This window comes from Eurosta solidaginis, chromosome 5 (genome assembly GCF_040869045.1).
Source record: "Eurosta solidaginis isolate ZX-2024a chromosome 5, ASM4086904v1, whole genome shotgun sequence".
Lineage (NCBI taxonomy): Eukaryota > Metazoa > Arthropoda > Insecta > Diptera > Tephritidae > Eurosta > Eurosta solidaginis.
The window spans coordinates 182,134,802-182,155,372 of NC_090323.1; the positions used below are offsets into that span (position 1 = coordinate 182,134,802).

Sequence of the window (20,571 nt, forward strand, 5' to 3'; positions counted from 1 at the left end):
ACCTTTCATTTGATACCCATATCGTACAAACACATTCTAGAGTCACCCTGGCCCACCCTAATGGCGATATCTCGAAAAGGCATCCACCTATAGACCTAATGCCCACTCCCTCTTAAAATGCTCAGTAACACCTTTCGTTTGATACCCATATCGTACAAACATTCTGGAGTCACCCTTGGTCCACCTTTATGGCGATATCTCGAAAAGGCGTCCACCTATAGAACTAAGGATTACTCCCTTTTAAAATACTCCTTACCACCTTTCATTTGATACCCATATCGTACAAACACATTCTAGAGTCACCCCTGGCCCACCCTAATGGCGATATCTCGAAAGGGCGTCCACCTATAGACCTAATGCCCACTCCCTCTTAAAATGCTCAGTAACACCTTTCGTTTGATGCACATATCGTACAAACACATTCTAGAGTAACCCCTGGCCCACCCTAATGACGATATCTCGAAAAGGCGTCCACCTATAGACCTCATGCCCACTCCCTCTTAAAATGCTCAGTAACACCTTTCGTTTGATACCCATACCGTACAAACATTCTAGAGTCACCCCTGGCCCACCCTAATGGCGATATCTCGAAAAGGCGTCCACCTATAGACCTAATGCCCACTCCCTCTTAAAATGCTCAGTAACACCTTTCATTTGATTTCCATATCGTACAAACACATTCTAGAGACACCCCTGGTCCACCTTTATGGCGATATCTCGAAACGGCGTCCACCTATGGAAGTAAGGATCACTCCTTTTCAAAATACTCATTAACAGCTTTCATTTGATACCCATATCGTACAAACACATTATAGAATCACCCCTGGTCCACCTTAATGGGGACATCTCGAAAAGGCGTCCACCGATAGACCTAAGGCCCACTCCCTCTTAAAATGCTCAGTAACACCTTTCATTTGATACCCATATCGTACAAACAAATTCTAGAGTCAGCCCTGGTCTACCTTTATGGCGATATCCCTAAATGGCGTTCATCCATAGAACTATGGCCTATTCTCTCTTAAAATACTCTTTAATACATTTCATTTGATACACATGTTATACAACCACATTCCAGGGTTACCCCAGATTGATTTTCCTTATTTTGTCTCCATAGCTCTCAACTGAGTATGTTATGTTCGGTTACACCCGAACTTAGCCTTCCTTACTTGTTTTATTTTCTGTAAGCACAAAGCTTGGATAGCATTTTGAGATTCCCGGGCCCCTACATTTTATCAAATATATTTGATGTTTTCTGAAATACTCTTGGGTTTGCCTCAAATATATTCAAACTTTTCTGAAATAAATTTGAGATTTTCCGGAAAACAATTTGAGTTATTGAAATACAGTTTGCTTTTTCTGAAATTCATTCGCACTTTTCACATATTCATTTGAACTTTTCTGAAATATAATTGATTTTTTCTGAAAAACGGTTGTAAAAGTTGTGGTCTGAAAACCAACTGATCCTTTGAAGTACAATTGTTATTTTCTAATTACTATCTAGAAAAGGCTGCACCTTTTACTTAGTACTTTCGTTATATTAATGCTAGCTAACAGGATTCAATTTCCGCAAATAAACAAACATGTTTCAAAAATTCACTTTTATTAGCAAAAAAAAATTACTAGAATAAAAATTAAAATATATTTAGCAAATTCTTCATAATTTCAGCCACAAACACAAAGAAATCATTCATTAGAAATTAGTAACATAGAGACTCAGTAACATAATCAGTATTTCATATCTTTTATAAATAATGGAAAATCAACAAAAACAGGTGAGTTGATTTACCATATCCTAGTATAAAAGTCAGAAGGTACAACGTCTTAAATATATTTAAATACATTTAAATTAAGCAATTCTACATATTCTTATTCATAAGTAAATTGATTATGCGGCATGGGGCAACTTTAAAACAAGTTAAGATTACCGCTTAAGGCAACTTTAGGAAACATCAAAAACTTTTCTAAACAAATTTAATTTTAAAGCAATCTTAGCTATCAGCTTTTTTTGGCGGATGCTTAAAAATATCTTCAAGCTGTGATATGAGACCAATAACACGATAGTTCTCCTCCAGCATAGCAAACTCTTCCAAAGGTTTTAAAAGTTTCAGAGCATCTTTATAGTTTGTCACATGTTTTGGCAATTGCTCGTCATCAGGATCGCTATGCTCAGACCAATGACCAGGACTATGAGCTGTTTGCACAACTTGATCGCTCACATTTTCCATTTTTTGTAACTTTAAAGGTTGATGTGGGAATATGGAATCGCTACTACGACGTTTTTGTTTAGAACATGGTGTTGTTAAGGATGTAGATTTGATTGCTGTTGATATTGCAGCAGCAGTTCGAGTTGCGCCTGGTGGTGATGCTCGAGAAACATGTGTAGCATTCACAGTAACAAGCGTTGATTTTGTTGGTAGTACTGTTGTTGTCGTTGGTAGTGTTAGAGACGTTGGTAGCGGTGGTGTTGTTGATATTATTTTGGCTGTCGGTAGCGTTGTTTTTGTTTGTATTATTGTTGTTGTTGATAACGTTGTTTTTGTTGGTACTATTGTTGATCTTGACAGTTCTATAGCAGTAGGTATCACTGTTGGTGCAGGTGCTGGCGATGGTGATGGCACTAATTCACTCAAGCTAACAACTCGCAAAGGGCAGGCACTACTGTCATTTGTCACATTCGTAGATTTTTGTTGTTCATCGGATTTTTTTAGTGTCACTGTTGCAGGCGGTTTTGTAGACCCTGTAGTTATTATAGGTTTTGGTACAGGCGCTTCATTTGATTTTGCTGGCGCTGCAGGCGTTTTTGAACTGGCCAATAGTTCGTTCAAATTCGGTTTTACATCGCGCTCTTCCTCCTGCTCCACCTTCATCCTCGCCTGCTTGTCCTTACACTCTGCAATCGCAGCATCTAATTCGATCACTTCGTCTTTAATCTTACACGCTACAATAGGCTTAACACATGTCGCCGACGCTTGTGGTGACGAGCGCGTCGTTAACGTTGCCGATTCGTCATTGCGTCGTAAGTTAAATGTATGTATTTGTACGAGTGGCGTTTGAATGACTGTGGCAGGCGGTGTCGCTGCTATCGCTGCCTTCGTCACGACTGTTTGTTCCTTTGGCTTTAGAGTTATTGTGCTGGATGCTTGCTTTTTATGCTCTTGTCGGCCGCAATAACTTAGTATATCCTTCAAATCAAGGGAGAGCGGTGGTGGGCCCGTTAAGATTGGTGATTCGTCTAACATATTGGGATATGTGACGTTGATGAAGTGATGCAACCAACCCTTATCTGGATAGAAATTATCAATTTTTAACATCTCTTTCAAATCGAATGCAACTTTACGTAACGCAGACTCACACATGCGCATTTTCTGATGATATTTTGCACGATTTGCGTATTCGTAGAGCGCTTTCGTAAGAAAATTCATTTTACGCAAACGTCGTTGTTTTATTTCCTGCATGGCCGCTTCATTGTCATCGGAAACGGATATGCGTGTTGTTGTGCGATAAAGATCGCTACTCTCTCTATTTGCTGGAATTATTGGCACTGTTGCTGGTTGTGGCATTTCTTCCAACTTGCCTTTATTCCTCGTACAATAAGTCATGATATCCTTCAAATCTAGCGAGGTAGGTGGCGTGCGCGTAATTGTTATTTGTCGATTTGATAGCGAAAAATTGTACTCCGCTTTAAAGTGATTAATCCATGCTTTATTTGGCATAAAATTATCAATTTGTATAATATCACGAAATTCGATGGCTTTCATACGTAATAATTCTTCGGTAATATTTGTTTTGAGATGAAATTGTGCACGTTGTATGTACTCGTAAAGGCATTCGCCTAAAAAGCTTATTTTACGTGAACGCGCCTCACAACCTCGAGGATCGATGTGACTTTCCGTTGCACGTGTTGCCACATAGAATTCCATGATTGCATCACGATTGGCTATAATATTTTTGATTTGTTCCCAACTACAATTGAACATTTTTGCCACTTTCGTATACATTGGCCGGCAATCGTATGCTTCGATGGCGGCAACACGCTCCTCTAGCGTTAAAATGTTACGTATACGCTGTGGACTCGGCTCCAATACGGTTTGATCGATATCAGTGTAATCCTTCGCGTTCTGAAATGATGTAGAGCGATTAGTTGTTGGTATAGGTACGTATTGCAAATTGTTGCAAGGAATTTTAAAGCATGGTAAAGTTATCGAAATTTCGAAAACGGTTCTATTTCAATATTTCCTACCGTGAGTGTCGTTCGTGGGAATCGGCATTATGCTGATGATGCTGATGTAGTCTTTTGCGATGTAGTTTTGCTATTGTGAAAAGGTATCGTCAAAAATTTTAACCCATATAAATTGTTAACTTAATCGAAAACGATTACGCGACTCTTTTAAACAGTTTTATTTAGCTTGACTCTGTGTAGCGTTGTTTACCAATTTCGTAATTGAAATTTAAGCAACTTCCCGATAAGCTACAATCTTGAAACTTAAAATATAGTTCGGTACGCGATGGCAATGCAATAGAAAGAAGAAAACCTCCGCTAGGTGGCGCATGAATCGATATATATTTGGAGCACATATTACATACAGAAATAGAAAGCGACCATGCAGAAAATCGCCACCAGGTGGCGCAAGGATCGAGATATTCAAAAAACTCGTATTTGTGGTCAAATTTGGCTCATATTTGGAAATAATTTGTAGCACAAAGTTGAAATATTGTAAGTGAAAATTTAAGTAAATAAAATAAATTTAAAAAATTTCAAGTTAAACGGTTTTATTGAAAACAATACTTACTTTAAGTAATAATAATACTAAATGCTAGAAAATAATTAGGTAGGTCCTAGGTACTAGTCATCACACTCCTTATCAATCTAGGGCGTTGATTAGACAATTAAATAAAAGCGTTGGGCGCGTGGAATTTCGAAAAATACGAGGCGTAGCATTACCTGATTAAGGTTCAGTTGGTCTTACTCATACATACATATATGACAATATCATTTGTGATGATATGAGCGGTTGATTATCAAAAGAAATTTGACGCGGCCCACGCTTTTATTTATTTGTCTGATCCACTCCCTAGATTGATAAGGAGTGTGATGACTAGTACCTAGTAACTACCTAATTATTTTCTAGCATTTAGTATTATTATTACTTAATGGTTTTCAATAAAACCGTTCAACTTGAAATTTGTTTTTAATTTTTCTATTTATGTACTTAAATTTCACTTACAAAATTTCATCGATTTCATTTCGATTATTGCTCAACGGTCGAGTGTCTACTGCGATCGTCGCTCACAATAGAACGGGTTTATTTCTTGTGAAACAATAAGTACCTCGTCGTTATTTGCAACGCAGTCACTAAGCATCACTTGGAACCAAGTTGAAATGCTTTTCGAAAGCAAAAATCTACTTAATTTTTTCTTAAAACATAAATATAATACAAAGTAGGTAATAATTCACAAACGAGTTATTCGATGTCGCATAAACCTGCTAATTTTTCTATGCCTAAAGTTATGAGCTTCAATTAGCTGAATATCTACTCAAACTTACTCTAAAACGAGTTTGGAAAATAAGTTGCTATAAATGTAGTTTGCTTTTAATTAACTCTAATTTGAATGAACAAATACCTGGTGTAAATGTGTAAACCACACTTGGACTGGTATGGAAGCAGTTCTAGCACATATTTTTTAGACGTTTGTTGTACTTATGTATTATCGATAGTAATAATAAATACTGTTGAGCTTTTTTAAATTGAGACTCGTACATATATATCTTTTAAATTTTCTCTAAAATATTGATGTATGTAAGTGTAAACTGCGGAAGTGTACTACCGAAACAATTCTATTGACCCGTCTAAATATGTTTCCCAAATTTTGTGTTTTACATATCACTTCAATTGTTCCCACTACAAAAACTTGTTATTTCCAAAATCTACCAAAGTTCATGAAATTTTTGTCATTTTAGGGTGCATTACCTGTGCAAAGGGGTGTGACCGATATATGAATGGATTGCAGTTATATAGGGTGTTGAACATTGGCTTTTATTATTTACCCTTTTTTTGAATAAATATTTAGACCATCAAATTTTGCGGTACGAATAAACTTTAGAAAAAAGCGAGGTTAGGTTAAACTCACTGGTCAATAAAGACCTTACATAAACTGAATGTGTCCATAGTGTTGCCAGAATTTATTTGACGACCAAACGGAAGAATCCCTATCAGATGCCAAGGCTTATGTTATAGAATAACTCCGTCCACTTGGCAAATACTAGAAGTTTTCTAGAACTTAGCTTAATTGCTGCCTTGAGATTTGGCAACTCTGCCGCCCATAATAGCTGGAGCCTTGACCTGGCAAGCGTAGGACACGAACACAGAGCGTGTCCAACCGTTTTCTGAGCGAAGTTTTTCCAATGCTTCTTTGCATTCCAGAACACTTCTTGATAAAGTACTGTCGCCCAGGGTTTTAAGGGGTTATCTCCGTAAGCATTATGAGGAAATACGGCACCTGAGAATACAGCCGTATGAAGCTGAAAAGCACAAGCAGCTCTTCAGTGAAATCCACAAACAGGCGTTGGACCTTTATGCCGGGAATTGCCCGGTGAATCCAGTACTTAAAGAACAATACCCAAAACTAGCAGACGAGGAACGTGCGCCACTCTAGCTCAACTTCAATCTGGATACTGTAACAGGCTAAACTCTTACCTATCCAGAATCAACCCCGAAATACAAAATGTATATCCTGCTTGCGATGTGTCCCCACAATACACCAACCATCTCTTCAACTGTATTGTGGAACCAACGTCTCTAACACCACTCTCATTCTGGTCCACCCCTGTTGAAGCAGCAAGTTTCCTTGGACTCCGGTTAGAGGACATTGATGACAATTTCTGATTGGTCGCACCTATTGGATGGGCACTGCTACAACAACACCAACATTGCCATAATCGCCAATTGGCGCGACTGCATCTTAGGAACGCTTCTTCCAGAATTTCTGCTGCTTTCTTCATGGCTGTATATTCCGCCTGAAAGACGCTGCAGTCTGGCAACCTGAAGACTCTACTTATTTCTGGATCGACACAGTAGAATGGCATGCAATGCTGCTGTCAGGGTAGTTTTTAGGGCTCTCGTTATGCTAATCATTGATAGTCGGTATACCGCCTCTAGTTTTTCGGTACACCTACTTTTTCGCGTGGCTGTCCACCAAACAAGGGCCCCATAGTAAAGTATGGGTTTGACAATTGCCTCAAAATACGCAATGAGAGAGTTTGGGCGATATGCCCCACGTGCATCCTGGCATCCTCTTGCTAGGATGACTCCTAGATATTTGGTGCTACATTTTTTTGTAGGGTTACCTCTCTATGCTGAGGCTTTGCCGAAATAGGGACCTTATATTTCCTAGTAAATAACACCAGATCGGGTTTTTCTGCGTTGGCCAAGCTATCGATGCCCAGGCATGTACATCCTAAAGTTAAAAAAGCGAAAAAACAAAAAGTTGCAAGAAAACGAATGCAAAAGTTAGGAAAAAATGCAACAAGAATCATCTAGTTACTTTTTTTTTTTACGTTTAAATTTGATGTTCTAAATATTTATTGAAACAAAAAGAGCAATGAAAAAATCATAGTTTCGGCACCCTGTATCGTCGCAATCCGTTCATATTTCGGTCACTCCTTTTGCACAGGTACAATGTCGACATTTTCACCAACTTTGGTGGATTTTGTAGATATCAAGATTTTGAGTGGAAGGTCGACATGGGAAACCCCATGTATCAATGGTGTAGTGTGTTTTATGAAATAACAAGTAAGGAAGGCTAAGTTCGGGTGTAACCGAACATTACATACTCAGTTGAAAGCTGTGGAGACAAAGTAAGGGAAAATCACCATGTTGTAAAAAGAACCTAGGGTAACCCTGGAATGTGTTTGTATGACATGTGTATCAAATGGAAGTGGGCCATAGTTCTATAGATGGACGCCATTTAGGGATATCGCCATAAAGGTGGACCAGGCCTGACTCTAGAATTTGTTTGTACGATATGGGTATCAAATGAAATGTGTTAATGATAATTTTAAAAGGGAGTGGGCCTAAGTTCTATAGGTGGACGTCTTTTCGAGATATCGCCATAAAGGTGGACTAGGGGTGACTCTAGAATTTATTTTGTACGATATGGGTATCAAATGAAAGGTATTAATGAGTATTTTAAAAGGGCGTGGGCCTAAGTTCTATAGATGGACGCCTTTTCGAGATATCGCCATAAAGATGGACCAGGGGTGACTCTAGAATTTGTTTGTACGATATTAGTATCAAATGAAAGGTGTTAATGAGTATTTTAAGAGGGCGTGGGCCTTAGTTCTATATGTGGACGCCTTTTCGAGATATCGCCATAAAGGTGGACCAGGGGTGACTCTAGAATTTGTTTGTACTATATTAGTATCAAATGAAAGGTGTAAATGAGTATTTTAAAAGGGAGTGGGCCTCAGTTCTATACGTGGACGCCTTTTCGGAATATAAAAGAGGACCAGGGTTGACTCTATAATGCTTTTGTACAATATGGGTATCAAACGAAAGGTGTTAATAAGTGGGGAGTGGGCCTTAGTTCTATGGGCGGACGCCTTTTCGGGATATCGACATAAATGTGGACCAGGGGTGACTCTAGAATGCGTTTGTACAATATGGGTATCAAATGAAAGGTGTTAGTGAGTATTTTAAAAGAGCGTGGGCATTAGTTCTATAGGTGGACGCCTTTTCGAGATATCGCCATAAAGGTGGACCAGGGATGACTCTTGAATTTGTTTGTACGATATGCGTATCAAATGAAAGGCGTTAATGAGTATTTTAAAAGGGCGTGGGCCTTAGTTCTATAGGTGGACGCCTTTTCAAGATGTCGCCATAAAGGTGGACCAGGGGTGACTCTAGAATTTGTTTTTACGAAATGGGTATCAAATGAAAGGTGTTAATGAGTATTTTAAAAGGGCGTGGGCCTTAGTTCTATAGGTGGACGCCTTTTCAAGATATCGCCATAAAGGTGGACCAGGGGTGACTCTAGAATTTGTTTGCACGATATGAGTATCAAATGAAAGATGTTAATGAGTATTTTAAAAGGGAGTGGGCCTTAGTTCTATAGGTGGATGCCTTTTCGAGATATCGCCATAAAGGTGGGCCAGGGGTGACTCTAGAATTTTTTTGTACAATATGGGTATCAAATAAAAGGTGTTAGTGAGTATTTTAAAAGAGCGTGGGCCTTAGTTCTATAGGTGGACGCCTTTTCAAGATATCGCCATAAAGGTGGACCAGGGGTGACTCTAGAATTTGTTTGTACAATATGGGTATCAAATGAAAGGTGTTAATGAGTATTTTAAAACGGAGTGGGCCTCAGTTCTATATGTGGACGCCTTTTCGGGATATCGCCATAAACGTGGACCAGGGGTGACCTTAGTTGTATATGTGAAGGTGTTTTCGAGATATCGACCAAAATGTGGACCAGGGTGATCCATAACACCATCTGTCGGGTACCGCTAATTTATTTATATATGTAATACCACGAACAGTATTCCTTCCAACATTCCAAGGGCTTTTAATTTCGCCCTGCAAAACTTTTTCATTTTCTTCTACTTAATATGGTAGGTGTGACACCCATTTTACCAAGTTTTTTTCTAAAGTTATATTTTGCGGCAATAGACCAATACAATTACCATGTTTCATCCCTTTTTTCGTATTTGGTATATAATTATGGCATTTTTTTCATTTTTCGTAATTTTTGATATCGAAAAAGTGGGCGTGGTCATAGTCGGATTACCGCCATTTTTTACACCAATACAAAGTGAGTTCAGATAAGAACGTGAACTAAGTTTAGTAAAGATATATCGATTTTTGCTCAAGTTATCGTGTTAACGGCCGAGCGGAAGGACAGACGGTCGACTGTGTATAAAAACTGGGCGTGGCTTCAACCGATTTCGCCCTTTTTCACAGAAAACAGTTATCGTCCTAGAATCTAAGCCTCTACCAAATTTCACAAGGATTGGTAAATTTTTGTTCGACTTATGGCATTAAAAGTATCCTAAACAAATTAAATGAAAAAGGGCGGAGCCACGCCCATTTTAAAATTTTCTTTTATTTTTGTATTTTGTTGCAACATATCATTACTGGGGTCGAATGTGGACATAATTTACTTATATACTGTAAAGATATTAACTTTTCTTTTAAAATTTGAATTAAAAAAAAAATTTTTTAAAAAGTGGTCGTGGTCCTTCTCCGATTTCGCTAATTTTTATTAAGCGTACATATAGTAATAAGGGTAACGTTCCTGCCAAATTTCATCATGATATCTTCAACGACTGCCAAATTACAGCTTGCAAAACTTCTAAATTACCTTCTTTTAAAAGTGGGCGGTGCCACGCCCATTGTCCAAAATTTTACTAGTTTTCTATTCTGCGTCATAAGTTCAACTCATGTACCAAGTTTCATCGCTTAATCCGTATTTGGTAGTGAATTATCGCACTTTTTCGATTTTTCGAAATTTTCGATATCGAAAAAGTGGGCGTGGTTATTGTCCGATATCGTTCATTAGCGATCTGAGCTGAGTGCCCAGGAACCTACATACCAAATTTCATCAAGATACCTCAAAATTTACTCAAGTTATCGTGTTAACGGACAGACGGACGGACGGACATGGCTCAATCGAATTTTTTTTCGATACTGATGATTTTGATATATGGAAGTCTATATCTATCTCGATTCCTTTATACCTGTACAACCAACCGTTATCCAATCAAAGTTAATATACTCTGTGAGCTCTGCTCAACTGAGTATAAAAATAAATGCAAGGCGTGATAACCTCTGAAGGGTTTTAAGCCGAGCTTCTCTTCCAATTAGCGCCGTACTACTTGGTGAGTTTTCACAGAGAAGATTTTCATGACAGAAATACAATCGGAGTGCTTCCCAAATCACTGCCGAGGGGCGACCTCGCTTAGGAAAACTTGCCTCTAATTGAAACAACCTGTTTCTAAATTTTTGATGTTGATTGGCCCGGAGCTTGCAACCAGAATCTTCGGTGTGGTAAGCGTAGGACGCTCCACCACACCACAGTGCCCCAGCGGGTTAGGGGGCTTGGAATATACCCGCGGCAGGTATACCTGTCGTAAGAGGCGACTAAAACATCAAATTGATTCAAGAGGTTGTGTAGCGCAACCCTCTCAAGGGGTTGCCAGTGCAATATATAGCTTCTCCAACGCAATTGTTAACCTCACCTACCTGTGACGAATCCTGCTTCATTAACAGCCGAGGCTCTGGCCACCTCGAACTCCTGATGGATCTAGGAGGTGGGAGGGCGGGATGGCCTAGAAGGTGGCATGTGATCATACCAAATCGGAACTGCATCCGACAAAGGATCATCAACATCGATAACAATCCACAAGGCCTTCGTTGAGTGTCCTTATCGCTACAACAACAATAACAACACTAACAACAACAACAACCACATCACAGTACAAGACAAAACTACAATTTTTGAACTACCCTTGCATCTTTAAGCAGTCTTCGAATTTCGAGTTTATATCCAACATTATAAAACTGATTAATACTCACTTAAAAATAAAAATATTTTCAGTGCACTTACATTGACTTTTTTCCTGCTAATCTCCGTTAACGACTTGTCCTTAAACGAAACTCGATCCTTTTAGTGTTGAAATTCCATAGTGAAAATAAAAGAAAGTAAACAAATGCAAAGCGTTAATTAATTTAATTCATTTAACATTTAATTTGCAATTTGAAAAAGTTTAAATCTACACAACTCAAAACTCACCTTAGCCATGTTCGACAGTTGAAACTGTAATGATTAAAGTAAAAGCCTGTTTCGCGCCAAGCGAAAATGTTTAAATGTTCCCCCACAACAACAACAATAACAACCAATAGATAATAAATAAACCAGAATACTTAGCAACCTTAGTTGTTATGAATGTCGTTAGAGTTAAAACCAGTCACTAAATAAACTTGTCTTGTCGAACCGGTCCACAATTTATGAGCTCAAAATTCTTAACCAGTTTTCCTTAAAAGCAATGTTCGAAAAACGTGCGCATGCTAAAACAACAAGCACAACAACAACAACATTAACAAACGGCATGAGCAAGCGCATTCGACAAGCTCTCGCCAATAACCGGTTTTCCGCTTTTTACTTAAAACTACACTTTGAGACCGTTGTACTTACGTAGACTTTGTGACAGGTCGTTAGTATGTTCATTTTATATGTATGTATGTTTGTTGGTATGTAGATATGCCGCTCAGTTACAATGACACCCAGTTACGTTTTATTATATTTGTTGTTATTATTGTTCATAAGGGCTTTTTTTCGCAAATACTCGCCGTGCGGTTTACTCAATGAGAATGAGACTAACAAACGCAAAGCAATTCAAAGCCAACAACAAAGCAGAAAAAAAGAAAAGCGTCAAATGAAAACAACTGTTGCTGCTGCAAGTGAATTTTTAGCGTTTATTTATGTTGTTTGTGGTTGTCCGTCAGCTGGTTTAAAAATATATTTCTGTAAATGTGTATGTAGTTATTTATCTGCATACATTAGGGTGTGTAGTTTTCTCGTTGTCTTAATTATAAAGCAAATCTGCATAGTTATATGCGTTTTGGACTAGGTTGCTTACAACAACAATAGCCGTGTTTTTTTACATGTATATACATCTACGTTTGGGGGTTAAAACCGCTTATCATCACTTATGTCCGGTTTTTCAGTGCGAATTTAAGTTAGAGTTAAAGTTGACTAGAGTTTTTTAACCCTGCCACTTCGACCGTTCAAGCTGAAATAAGCAGCAAAATTGTATGTTATCGAACAAAGTGAAAAAGTAACACTCTAGTCAACTCTAACTGTAGTTCAAGCTATTACTGAAAATCGTGCATTAGATAATGTCTTGGAGACCCATATGGCGGCAATTATTGAAGAATCGCGGCAGTGGTTAAATAACTTGCTACAAATAGCAGAGACACGAACCACTGTTGATCATAGTGCTTGCCCTATAACTGAATTGGTTGCGGTGAATTGTGGACTAACACTTTTCGGTCATAGAAGTGGAGAAAAGTGTAGATGTAAAATGGAGAGACAGATATCAGTTGCAACAGAGTATAATGCATACTGAAATTTAGCAGTGATGTGGTGGTAGCGAGATCCCCATACCACAGCGAAGATCTTGGGTTCACGCCCCGTGCAAAGCAACATTAAAATTCAAGAAAGAAATTTTTTTCCATTAGAAGAAAGTTTTTCTAACGGAGTCGTCCTTCGGCAGTAATTTGGCAAGCATTCCGAGAATATTTCTACCATGAAATGTTGCTCAGTGAAAACTCATCTTGCAGATGCCGTTCGGAGTCGCCAAAGAACACTAGTAAATCGAACATTTCTATCAAATGAAACACCATTCGATATTGGTCTTCCACAAGGATCAGTACTTGCACCAATATTGTTTAAAATATATATAAATGATATAATAAAATCAGTAAAGCATTGTAACTTAAAGTTGTTTGCAAATGCTATAGCTATGCAAAAAATGCAATCAGACCTAGATAATATATACCTATGGATGTGTCAAAACATATTAAAGACAAATGCCGATAATACCAAGTATATGATTCTGAGTAGAACCCCCGTTAGTAACAGTTATGAACTAAAAATAGACAACAGTGTACTTATGGAAGGGTTAAAACTAAACTATTTAGGTATAGTTATTGATAATAGATTGAAATTTGACTACCACATAAATGGTCTTAGGCAAAAGATTGCTAAAAAAATAGGTTTCCTATACATTCATGTAAATACGTATCGAAGAAGCACAAGATCTTAGTATACAGAACTATAGTGGAGCCCCATTTTAATTACTGCCCTACCATACTGTTTCTGGTGGCAGATAACATAATAGATAGCTTACAAAAAATGCAAAATAAGGCAATGAGGTTTATATTAAATAAAGAAAATGATACTCCGACAAGTTATATGCTGAACAAATTACAATGGCTTAGTGTTAAACAGCGTATACTTTATTTTGTAATGATTTTTGTTTTTAATATTAAGAAAGGGGATTTACCGGAGTATTTGAGCAATAATATTGAATACCAAAAAGATATTCACAATATTAATACTAGAAATAAGAATATTTTTAGGCTTTCGCTCTTTTCCACGGAAAGTGGACAGCTCAATTTATTTTACAAAGGATTAAAAAGATTTAATGAACTTCCTATAGATATAAGAAACTGTGAAGAGCTGAATGTATTTAAAAAGAAATTACTGTCATATTGTCGTACAACTGTAATAAGATATGTACAAGAGAGTGATATGTGATATGGATTTATTAATCTAGGCTTATAAGCTGTAATAAATAAATAAATAAATAAAACATGTATGTTCCATCCCGCTAATTTGTAGGAAAAATTAAAAGGAGCGCGATGCAAATTGGAAGAGAAACTCCGCCCTAAATCTTTTTGGAGATTATCGCGCCTTATGCATATGTATATAAATGTAAAAAAACACCACTTATATAAAATAAAATAAACAGGGGGCAAGTCCTTCAGAAAATTTTATTCCCGTAATTTTAATTTTTTATTTCGAAAGATACTATTAAATCGGGATTTTTTTGTATTTATAAATCTAAAACCAAAAGTAAAATCCCGACAAATTTTTTAGGAACAGAACAAAAGCCAGCCCAATAACTATGGAACGGCTCATCCAAATGAGACGAACCTTTGTTCTCATACAGAATCCTTAATGTTTCAACAGAAAGCGGTGTATCGAGTTTGAAGGTAGTATCTCAATTGGATCAAACTTTATGTCGGAAAACAGGTGCAAGTTAACTATGGAAAAGTATTGTGGCGAATGTTGACATCACTAGGCTAGTTAATAATCATGCAACAACAAAAACATGAAGCAGCCACTCTTATGTACATGTACACATTAAGCTAACCACACTTATGTACAAGGCAACATAGAGATACCTCACACACACAGATGTAGTCGTCAGCCGAAGTTGTTACTCACACATACACACACATGTATATAGCTGTTAACCAAGCAGGAGATACAATTGTTGTGGAACACATTTTCGCGAAATCACTAGACCTTAGGAGAAATAGATGAACGAGAAACCCGAGAGTATAAAAGCAGCGCAAGCTGAGTAATAACTAATGAGTTTGATTTAAATACCCTATCAGTTGCGAAGTGGAGTATAATTGTACTACTCCCAAAGCAGTCTAATAAAGACCATTTTGCAATACAGAATATTGGAGTGATTTATTCAACAGTTTAGCGATTCGAACGTTAGCAGAAGGTGCAATAAATATCAGAAATCCCCAGAATTCGTTACAGTATGTTTAAGGATTTTGCTGAGAGTTGGTTACGATTTTTCCATAGTAAATTCAAATTTTGAAGCGTCTCTTCAGGTTTCAAATCCAGATATTTAGTAGAATCGATTGGTAGAAACGTTTTTCATTAAGATAAGCTGTTCCGTAGTTATCCGGCCACACTTACATACATATTAAATTTATATAACTTCAAAAGAGAATCGTGTTTTAAGGAATACAATTTTGCTTCCAACAATTTCGTTATCATTTGTCACACTATTCCACATCATAGTAAGTAACTGCACACCTATTTCGTTTTAAAAATTTTGGAGCTGAGTTTTTGGATTTTGCAGCTATGAGTTTTAAACAACACGCGCGAATGCAAAATAAACTTACTTATGCGAAATCGATTTGTGTCCAGAGTTTACACACCCTAATAGTTTTATGTTTGTGTGCATCGATGCACACGCATATTTATATTTATTTACATAAGTTAAATGATGCGCGAAAAATATGTAGCCAATTTTTTAAATTGGTATGTTTTCATTTGTTGTTGCTGTCGTTATTAGTTTATCTCTATTTGAACTACTCGAATTTAAAAAGGAAAAAACTTATATTATTTGCAACTACGTACATAAGTTCTTTGTTATCAACAATCAAGCCAGCTAAACAATACTAAACAAAAATACAATTCAACTCGCCAATATGCTCCCCATAGCGCCAAAGAAACTATGAGCAAAATTATCTCGAACACTACATCGTAGAAGAGCTCTCGGTTCCTCTCCAACTGTACTTCGTAGCCATGTTTTTCCTCCCAAACTAATGAACCGGTCAAGCAGTTGAGCAGACTCATCCGATCGGAGGCATAACAAACAACGAAAAAACACGTTATGTGAGCGCCACCCAAAGGCAGTGAAAGTGGGTTGAAGAGAACGACTCAGTTACTCATTTGCTCCTATTACCTTGGAAAATGTGTAAATGTAGTGAGGCATAGTGAGAGTATTTACTCACATAACCGTATAATTTTAAATTTTTGATTATTGTTTATCAACCGACGCGAGGTGAATGTGTATGTAGCTTTTTATGTATGCATCTTTAAACATCATGCATGTACATATATTGATACATTTACATTAGACTGGGTCGAAAAAATAAAGTTACAAAATACCACCCCCAAGTTTTACACATGCTTGCTGGCCTTGTGCAAAATGTTTTTTTTTTTAGCCCGACAAATGTATTCGAAATTGTTCTTTTATTATAACTCGATTTTTTGGCATCTGTTTTTTTAAATTGATTTGAGTTATTTGGGTCTTGAGATGTTCTGTATATATTCTAATGTCCTTTTGCGCTCTTGAAAGTTATTCAAATAGATACTTTTGTCTTCTAAACGAGTTGTAGCCCCTTTAAGCAGTCTTCTCGTTTTGCCAAACTATGAAAAAACAACGAAGATTGCAGTTGCTCAAATGGAAATTAGAAGGAATTATAAAGCTTTTTAAAAGTTAAATAACGGCATATTAATGTTTAAAGGTGCATGGCAAATAACAAGTTACTGATAAAAAATAAATTTTGGGATTTTCTAAGAATACATTTTTTTTTTTAAATTCAACATGGGATTCAAATTTCCAAAAAATCACATACGCGAAAGTTTTTAATGCCAATTTCACACAGACTCTTAATGGAAATAATTAGTCAAGTTTTCTACTAAATCTTCCATACAAAATACAAATTTTTAATTATCTCATTATTGCTTTATTGAATGCCTAATCGAGTGAAAAATACAGTCGGTTGTTTTGTCTATGTAACAAATGACAATCAAAAATGAATTATTTTCAATAATTTACAAAAAATAGAAAAATACGAAAAATACAAAATAAAAATTTCGCTGCATTTACTGCAAAAGATAATATGACTTTTTCGAAAATAGGCACTTACTATTTGGTTAGGTGCACATTTATGGGTAGTTGCGCATGTATTTTATTTTTATTGTAGATTCTCATAGTTAAGAAGGAAACGGCTGATTCCATTTTAATTATTTTTTGTAAAAACGAAATATTTTTTGGGCTGCTGACAGATGTTCGCTTAATGAAGCAAAAGGCCCTGTATAAAAAGGGAAACTTAATTATTTCATTAAATAGAATTGTGATTCGATTAAGTTTCTGTGTGAAAACGGTATAATGCTGTATACTACATTACTTGGGGTGCTCAATAAAATATTTAAGTTACTTTTTGACTCTTTAGAAAAAAGTCGAACGCTAAACTCAATAAACTCTTTGAATCTGATTTTTAGAATTGCAATCACGAAAGTAATTGGTAAATTGGATGGCCTTTAAACAAACTATCAAATTTAACATCGTTAGGTCTTATCTCAGAAAATCGGCTGAAAAGGATGTAACTGAAAACATTTATTTTTTAACAGGATAAATATGGAACGTTAAAAAATCGGTAAAATATATTATAGAAGAGACATGAAACAATATAATGGGTCTTCAGAAGCTCTATATATCTTTTTGTGCTCTGTATTGGTTTTTTCTGAGCTTGAGTACAGGACGATTCCTGCTTGTTAATTAGTGTTATGTGATTGTTTTCGTAAACATTTTACAAATTAGAAAACTGTAGAAATATAATTATGGAACGGTCTAAGGTATGTGTTTAGGTCAGAACCTAAATATTTATATCCTGATTCATAATTTATTTAGTTGCACATATGTATGTACATAAATACACTGTCATGTATAGCTCACTCGCATGCATACATACTTATACAGTCATTCAAACATATAAGCAACATAACATGGGTAACTGAGTTTTCCATCGGATAACAAATATCCCTTGGAAAACCCCCGCACGATCTCCGGTCCGACACAACGGAGATCATTTTCTTGCTTTCTGTTCCATTTCAACCACGGAAGAAGAAAGTCGCTGCTGCTGTCACGCCACATACCAAAGTTAAAATATTGTACCATCTTAACATTAAATAAACTAATTATTGTCACTATTAATAATACACCTATTTGCCTTTTTATTTCTTTTTCTACATATATACATATATTCTCCGCTCAACCACGCACCGTGCGATAATATATATTGGCCCTTCGTAAACATTTTACAAATTATAAAACTGTAGAAATATAATTATGGAATGGTCTAAGGTATGTTTATTAGGATGATCCTTAAAAATCAAACGAACGATGTTTTCTTCGCTTCAAACGGTAATTTAGCGGCAAATTTTATTACATAACATTTTTTTATCACAAACGAAAGTCGAAGTGAAAATTGTCCAAAAACTTATGATTATCTGTAGTACAGTTCACTACCTATTGTATAGTACTTTGCTGCAGCTAATTTTGCTTAGCGATAATTTTGTTATATTTTTTATTCACAAACTTGTAGATATCACCATTTTATCGCCTCTAAATTCGATAATTCAAAATTTGCTTTTATCGTTGTCGTCTTGAAAAATAGGAACCTATCACTGTTTCAGTCGGGGTTGTTAACGCAGTTGTTGAAATGTGTTAAACAAATTAATTTAATCATGCTGGGTGATTCTGTGTTCGAGCCCGAGCCTACTCGCCTTACGACAATGTATACACCAGGCATGCTTAACGAACGAAACGATATCATTTCGTTACGATAATCAACGCTAATAAACGAAACGAAGTCACTTCGTTTCGTTTATTAACGTTAAGATCGTCAAATTAACGTTAATTTGTCGTTCTTAACGTTAATAAACGAAACGAAATGACTTCGTTTCGTTTATTAACGTTGATTATCGTAACGAAATGATATCGTTTCGTTCGTTAAGCATGCCTGGTATACACCTAACAGCTGGGCGATTTTGACTTGATCAGCGAGTTGATATGTTGTACTTATGATTTAGGTAGTATTTTCATATATTTCGACAGAATTCCCTCATTTTATCATTTTAGACAAAAAGATCTGCGTAGAGTGAAAACGAAGTTAGTGAAGGTGCTAGTTATATGCGTTAGCGTTAAAAATTTCCAATGCGAGTGCATTAACAGTTTTTGAACTCCACTACTGATACCTTAAAATGATAATACTATAGCCGAAGGTATCATATGTATATTTCCGTCCCAATCGGAGACGATTAAGGTGTGTCACCATTGGGCTGTCGGAAATTTGACCACTGTTACATACATATATCTTGCATGCATTCTAAACGTGTCTCACGCTGCAGTGCATTCGACACTCTGCTTATGGCGTAAGTATGAATGTGTTTATAATAAGTAATGTCAACATAATTACGTTCCCACAGGCAGGCAAGCAATCGAAGCGCGTGCGATATATAAGCCACGCTTATGCACCAGCGTTCATGCAATATGTATGTACGTATGTTTAGTATATAGGAACTTTAATACATAAGAATTTGTTTAGATTATTTTAGTATAAATAAGCCGAAATTTTCTGAATAAAGTGAATTCAATTTTGGTGCCGCTTCAATGGCACTTTCAAAATTTAATTTCTTTTTATTGACATCCTACACCACTCCGACACGCCTTAACCAACTTCCGTGGAGACCAAAATTTATTTTCTATATCTTTAACATTAGAATTAGCTTGGAACGAGGTAATACTGAAGAAAAAGTTTCATTTGATATTTTTATGAACCACCCTAATGCGTGTATGTAGTTTGTTTATCCTACCTTTTGATCTTCGAAATCCGAGTTTTCATGAAGCGTATCATCGTTTACAGCAGCATCTGATATGTCATCGCTCGTTGATTCTGTATTATCAAACTATAGATACACTTGAAATTAGTACATAATTGATATACCACCTACATTCTTTATTAAACAAATGCCCAACATACCACGCGATCAGGAACTTTGTTGGCATTAATTAAAAAATCCAGCTCATTATAACTCCACAGTTTAGGTTTATAAACTCCTGTACCATTAATCCCTTTGGCTTCTCTTTCGCGTTTTCTTTCAACTCTCAATTGATATTGAAGCGTTCTTATTTTTTTCTTTACGGTTGGCACCGTAACATCTTTGATGCCTTCTAAACGGCGCCGTATCTCTTCCATGGCTTCATACTTTTTAGCATGTTTTGAGTAGTCAGGATGCAAGGCACAATATAGTACAGGAAATTTTTTCAATACAGCTATGAAAGCTTGTGTTTCCACCCTGGTCCAATCTTCGCTTGTGTTTTGTTTTGCTCTTTCCATGTTCAAATATTTTTGTTTCTCAGAATTTGACCTGCACAGGATGCTACTCAAACAATGACTAAAATGACGTTTCGTT

At 36.5% G+C, this 20,571-nt stretch overlaps 2 protein-coding genes across 17 annotated transcripts in view; one reads left to right on the forward strand and one right to left on the reverse strand.

The window, feature by feature from the left end:
* Nucleotides 1-20,571, forward strand: part of LOC137251707 (probable serine/threonine-protein kinase mps1) — a 107,043-nt gene that overhangs the window by 52,532 nt on the left and 33,940 nt on the right. The gene's annotated exons all lie outside the window — the stretch shown is intronic.
* LOC137251701 (uncharacterized) lies at nt 1,173-20,553 on the reverse strand. 16 transcript variants are annotated; one of them, XM_067786468.1, is made up of 4 exons: nt 20,139-20,553; nt 19,972-20,064; nt 11,602-11,658; nt 1,173-4,118 (listed from the first exon to the last, which is right to left on the reverse strand). In XM_067786468.1, the coding sequence occupies exons 1-4, from the start codon at nt 20,493-20,495 to the stop codon at nt 1,989-1,991; spliced, it is 2,637 nt and encodes an 878-aa protein (XP_067642569.1). In that variant the 5' UTR covers nt 20,496-20,553; the 3' UTR covers nt 1,173-1,988. The 16 variants fall into 16 exon arrangements, with proteins under 16 accessions (XP_067642569.1, XP_067642577.1, XP_067642572.1 ...); XM_067786476.1 differs by lacking the exons at nt 19,972-20,064; nt 20,139-20,553 and adding exons at nt 12,190-12,371; nt 15,946-16,164; XM_067786471.1 differs by lacking the exons at nt 19,972-20,064; nt 20,139-20,553 and adding exons at nt 12,190-12,519; nt 15,946-16,164.

What these genes read in the sequence shown, in the direction of transcription:
- LOC137251701 (XM_067786468.1), bottom strand. Translation starts at nt 20,495, where the DNA reads ATGGAAAGAGCAAAACAAAACACAAGCGAAGATTGGACCAGGGTGGAA. An exon ending in CGGATTTCGAAGATCAAAAG is followed by an intron (nt 11,659 to 19,971) that starts GTAGGATAAACA and finishes CAACACTAAAAG; the next exon opens with GATCGAGTTTCGTTTAAGGA. An exon ending in TTAGCAGGAAAAAAGTCAAT is followed by an intron (nt 4,119 to 11,601) that starts GTAAGTGCACTG and finishes ACATCATTTCAG; the next exon opens with AACGCGAAGGATTACACTGA.